The 5826-nt window shown below is 35.7% G+C and overlaps 1 protein-coding gene across 2 annotated transcripts; it reads left to right on the top strand.

Annotated features, from left to right (window-relative positions):
- Positions 1-1730: 1730 nt before the first annotated feature.
- On the top strand, positions 1731-4655 carry LOC116111559 (putative serine/threonine-protein kinase). 2 transcript variants are annotated; one of them, XM_031397729.1, is made up of 7 exons: positions 1731-1842; positions 2163-2360; positions 2444-2574; positions 2840-3053; positions 3369-3600; positions 3920-4070; positions 4175-4655. In XM_031397729.1, the coding sequence occupies exons 1-7, from the start codon at positions 1821-1823 to the stop codon at positions 4499-4501; spliced, it is 1275 nt and encodes a 424-aa protein (XP_031253589.1). In that variant the 5' UTR covers positions 1731-1820; the 3' UTR covers positions 4502-4655. The 2 variants fall into 2 exon arrangements, with proteins under 2 accessions (XP_031253589.1, XP_031253590.1); XM_031397730.1 differs by lacking the exon at positions 2163-2360.
- The last annotated feature ends 1171 nt before the right edge of the window (positions 4656-5826 follow it).

Below are 5826 nucleotides of genomic sequence, written 5' to 3' on the forward strand. Positions count from 1 at the left end.
GGCTTTCCCTCCACCACGAACCACATTCATTTTTTTGTTGCATTTTACTGAGTGCATAACATGTAATGCACTCCCTGCCCCCAAAATGACTTTTTCCACTTTGTTCCGATTCTTAAAAACTGACCGAAACAAGTGCGACCAAATCTCTTTCACCATGCCTCATTCAGCTAAAATGGCCCTTATTCTGTCAAAACCTCCCAGCTCGACCTCACCGTCACCCTTGCAGGAAGTAGGGTACCTTCTCACTTATAGGCTCCAACTCGTACTCTCTACAGTTTACAGTCCGCACAATCTGCACAATCGATATAAATAAAATGTCAGCAACAAAAATAAATCAAAACCACTATAGTCGCTTAAGCGATCTCGGATCGCTTAAGAGATCTTTACTCTGCCTCATGCAAGATCGCTTAAGCGATTTTAAATCGCTTAAGCGACCAAGAGTTAACTGAGAATCTCTTAAGCGATACAACAGATCGCTATATCTCTGTGATTCTGCCAGACCTAAGATCGCTTAAGCGAAATAGAAACACTCATGATCGCTTAAGCGATCTTAGGTCTGGGCAAAATCATCTGCCCAGATCTCAAATCGCTTAAGCGATCCTTTTTATCGCTTAAGCAATCATGACTGCGATCACGAGTAAAACAGAATAATCGCTTAAGCGATACAAATGATCGCTTAAGCGAAAGTACAAGCAATATGCCAAACTACGTACCCTATCTTCGCCGGCCTCCTGCTCGTCGCCTGGATCCTCGATGACTCCTCCTGGCCTGAATTTCGTCGGAATCCTCCTCCTGGCCGAATTCTCGCCTGACTCCTCGTCTTCAGACCCGTTTGCTGGTTCTTCCCTCTGTTCTTGTGTCGCCGGCGTCTCCTCTGCGTGTGGACCAACATTGAACTGCTTGCGCCACCGGAATCTAGGATTCAAAGTGGCGTTGGGCTTCCCTCCTCATTGTCAGTGTCAGTCATGGTTTTGGATTGAATTTGGTGTCAAAGTTTGCAGTTTCGATCGGAAATGTGGACTGTATCGCCGGAAATGGCACAGATTTCGTTTAGGGTTAAGTAAATCGATTTTAGGGTTCAACAAATCGATCGAAAATCGCGACTATATCGCCGAAAATCGTGACTATATTCGGTTTAGGGTTCAAGAAATTGATTTAGGGTGCAAATTTGCAGGTGTTCAATCGGAAAAAATCGCGTCTCCCTTTCGTTCAAGAAATCGCTTTTTGAACTAATGAATTTCGATTAAGCGAGGTGAATAGTTAGTAGGGCTTGTTTTGCGAAATTTCAAATTTTAAAAACTTTCACTATTTCTGATTCGGCCCACATATGTTTTAATCTTTTCATTTTAACCCATTTTACGTGTTTAATTAATCCTAACTATGCCACGTCATCTTCTCTAAATTAAAAAAAAATGATGAACAATTTCAAGGCCATTTTCTTAAATAGAAACTTGGGATGACCGTGCAGCTAAATTTTCTCAAGTTTATGAATGGCTGTACTGATAATATAATCAAAGTAAGTGAGAAGAATAATTCAACGTTACTAGTTAACTGTTACTTTCAAAGAATGAAAGAAGCTCTTTGAAGTTTACTAACGAAGACGTTTGGATCTGTCTTTGTCGCTTGCGTTCTATTGCCTCCCTTATTAACTCGTAATGTCCGAAATTCCATTCCCTCGATTATACCTATGTTATTCATTTTTTCTCTATCTCTCCTCCTTCAACCTTCTGATTCTTCAAAGAAGAAAATTAATAAAAGAGAAGATGTTTTGTTCTCATTGGCTGAAGCTACAATAACTTTATTGTCATTCGCTGCTGCGAATGGCTCGCCGTACAATTGAAGGTATGTTATCCGAAATTTTTTGTTTTCTAAATAATTAGCCTGAATTTTCTTTAGGAAATTATGCTTTTACAATCATTTATTTTTAATCCGAATAAATTAGGATTTGCATTTAGACTTTGTGAAAGACATGGTGTTATAGAGCATATACTTGGTGGATAAAAATTTTTAGGAACTTTTTCTATTGAGATATTGAAGTATTGCCAATAACCATTTGAGAATTGAGATTACTGCGTTTGTGCTTTAATCTAAATTATCTCTCAATAATATAAAAACTTTCATTACTTCAATAAATGAGAATTTTTGCATTTCAACATTTGCAGTGATTTCTCCTGCACCATCAAAATTAAACGTCCAAGGCTCGTCAGCTAAAATGAGTTCTGGTTCTTCTGGAGCCTTGTTTTTCTTCCTTGGAGCAGTAGTTTTGTTCGCAATATTGATAATTCTCATATTCATCTTTTGGAAGTATATCAAGCCAAGTGAAATAAGGAAGTTCATATTTCCAACTAGTAGAAGGAAAGGTAAGGATTTTGGTGAGAAATTAACTTGGCTTTAGTATTATATTTTCAAGACATTGATATCCTATCGTTTAATTTGTATGCAGCCTCCAAGGACTTGTTTAGTGGTAACATCCCAACAGTAAGCTATTTTGACTTCCAAACATTGAAGAAGGCAACCAAAAATTTTCACCCATCTAATCTCCTTGGAAGAGGTGGATTCGGGCCAGTCTACCGGGTATTAACGCTAATCTATGAGACTCTGTTTTGGTTTTTGAATTCAATTTTATTCTCTTGTCGTATGTGAATCTAATTTTGTATTGGTTAATTGATTAATTACCATGTTCTAACGACAATTGAGAAAAATTATTAGGCATATTTAAGCATTTGATGATCATCATATACAAATTATTAATTGCCATATTTTTGTCTTGTAAGTATCTTTCTTTCATTAAATTTCTTATTGGGATGTCGATTTTTGAATGTACATTGTCTCTTGAAAGGGGAAGTTAGCAGATGGGAGGTTAGTTGCTGTGAAAAAATTGTCTCTTGAAAAATCCCAACAAGGAGAATCAGAATTTCTTTCTGAGGTGAGGATGATTACCAGCATCCAACACAAAAACCTGGTTCGCCTGATCGGATGTTGCTCTGATGGCTCCCAACGGCTACTTGTATATGAATACATGAAAAATAGGAGCTTGGACTTCATGATATATGGTCTCACTTTCTCCTCTGGTTTTTTCTTTCTTTATCTTTTATTAATTTAATTAATTAAGGTTGATGCTATACTAGTTATATAACAGTAAGAAACTTAAAACGAAAGAAGAATTTTGTCCAGTCTTGAAGAAATTATCAAATCTAGATGATTAGGAGAGTGTCCAGATCAAATGAACAAATTATCCACCAACAGGTTCACAGTCACTTTTAGAGGTCTAAGATCTACCATTTATTGATATCAAATGTAACCTACTGGTACATAAATTAATTAAACAAATAAATATTTATCTAAATTCTTAATGCCTTCTGTTGTAGGAAAAGTTGACCAGTTCCTGGATTGGAACACTCGGTCCCAGATAATCACTGGCATTGCTCGAGGGCTGCAGTATCTACATGAAGATTCACATTTAAGGATTGTTCACAGAGATATAAAAGCAAGCAACATTCTTCTTGATGAAAAATTTCAACCAAGGATTGGAGATTTTGGGTTGGCTCGGTTCTTCCCTGAAGACCAAGCTTATCTGAGCACTACATTTGCTGGAACTCTGTAAGTCTTTCTACTATGTTAAATCCATAAAGATTTTTAACTTTTCAGTAACTGATTAGTAGGATTGTCGTTTTTTATGGAAAAATATGAGATAAAATACAAAATTTCAAAATTACAAGGGTTGGTTTTCTTCTAATATTTTTGTTGCCAAACTTTTCCGTAACCGCTATAACAGGGAATGCATTTATGGAAACAAGTCTAATTTCCCATAAATGGAAAAATTCAGTTTCATGATTTGGTCTGCCAATTTTGTTCAATTTCATATTTTATCATTATGATGACGTGTCTAACTCCCTGTTTTTTTTATCCCCTTCAACAGAGGTTACACGGCACCCGAATACGCAATTAGAGGAGAATTATCTGAAAAGGCTGATATATATAGTTTTGGAGTTCTGGTACTTGAAATCATTAGCTGCAGGAAAAACACGGATCTTAGTTTACCATCAGAAATGCAGTATCTTCCTGAATATGTAGGCATTTTAGTCCTGAAGAAATGCCAATTAATTATGTTGTAGTTTAGAATTTCTCCACTTGACTTGGACCTTTCTCGTCATTTTTTATTTCTGAATAATAGGCATGGAAGTTATACGAGAGATCAAGAGTGATTGATCTAGTAGATCCAAGAATGCGAGAAGACGGGATCGTGGAGAAAGATGTTTTGCGAGCAATCAATGTGGCCTTCTTATGCCTTCAGCCACATGCAAACCTGAGGCCTCCAATGTCAGATATTGTTGCAATGTTGACCTGCAAAACTGGAATGGCTGGAACACCAATGAAACCAGCATTCTTGGACAGGAGGCGGAAAAAGGTTGAGATGCTTTCTTGGGATACTATATCAGAGCCTTTTCCTTCTCCTATGCAAAGTGAATCTCCTTCTTTACCTCCTCAAATAGTCAACTGATTAGCAAAGGAGAGTAGCAACACAACTGAGATTTTATGAACCATCCAAGGTTTATTTATTCTAATATTTTACATGGAAATATACAAATTTATAGAATAGGAGTTGTAGGTAAGCACATTATTTGGCATCTGAGTCAGAAGATTATGTACGAAACATTTACATTCATTTTATGTCTTCATATAGCCAAGCTTGATATGATATTTAAAATCATGATTGAATCCAGTGTTTTATACAATGTTTTTTAGATTAAAGGTTTGAAATGTTTTTGCAAAATAGTATTATTACTAGTGATGTCACTATTTCTCCAAGGCTTTCGCCATATATAGAAAACCTTGACTCAATGAAAGTATGAGTGAAATTGAAGAAAATTTAGATAAATTTGTCATAGTTAAACCCTTGTTTATCTGAACGTTTTAATCTCATGTTTTAAAACGAATTAGACAGAGTGGTATTGGTCATAACAAGTTGACTATCCACCGAAAGGGACATCGTCAAATATGATAAAGCAATCACGTTCACAGTGATGCCTCTTGAAATTTTCATGGCAAAATTCGAAAAAAAAAAAATATATATGTTTTTAAAACTAGAGAACAAGTGACTCATAAGAAAATAAAAATGAAGAAACTTTTTCTACTATTATGTGAAACAATATTAAAAGGATCTACGGTCTACCCAAGAGGGAGTGAATTGGGTATTTAAAACTAATTCTAAATTTTATTTTAAATTACCTAATTTTTGTTTACTAAATTACAAAGCCAATTTTCATGCAATTTATGAAAATTAAGCAAATATAAAACAAAACAAGTTAAAAGAAGTGACATTTTTCCACCCAAAGTTTACCGAAACGGTAATTTCTTACCTGTCAAGTTTCAAAATGACATTTTCTCACTTAACTTCCATTAACTTTAACTGGAAGATGACAAAATGATAAATTCAAGAAACAGGATAATTGTGTCAGTTTATCTCCCGTAGATAAAGTCAGAAAACCCTAGTTCAAACGTTTTCTTCCCCACCCCATTGCCCCAAAACCCCCCACCCCCACCAATTGGCCGGAATCACAACGGCCTAGTGCTATTCGATCGGAATTGCAGCACCTGTGATTCTGGCCGAAGCGCATCCAACCAAATTCAAACCCGAATCTCTTTGAGATAAAAAACTGATAGAATTAAAGAGGAACAAGTAAAGAGTTTTGAGATTTAAAAAAGAAAAAAGTTGTTTAACATTGAAGAAAAGAACCATGTGATAAAACAGATTATTTTGGAGCGTATTTTTAATATTGTCTCTTTGAGTTTCAGTGTATAGAGTTAACCAGTGGTTAATTGCTG

The sequence above is a fragment of the Pistacia vera genome, unplaced genomic scaffold (genome assembly GCF_008641045.1).
Source record: "Pistacia vera cultivar Batoury unplaced genomic scaffold, PisVer_v2 Contig644, whole genome shotgun sequence".
Lineage (NCBI taxonomy): Eukaryota > Viridiplantae > Streptophyta > Magnoliopsida > Sapindales > Anacardiaceae > Pistacia > Pistacia vera.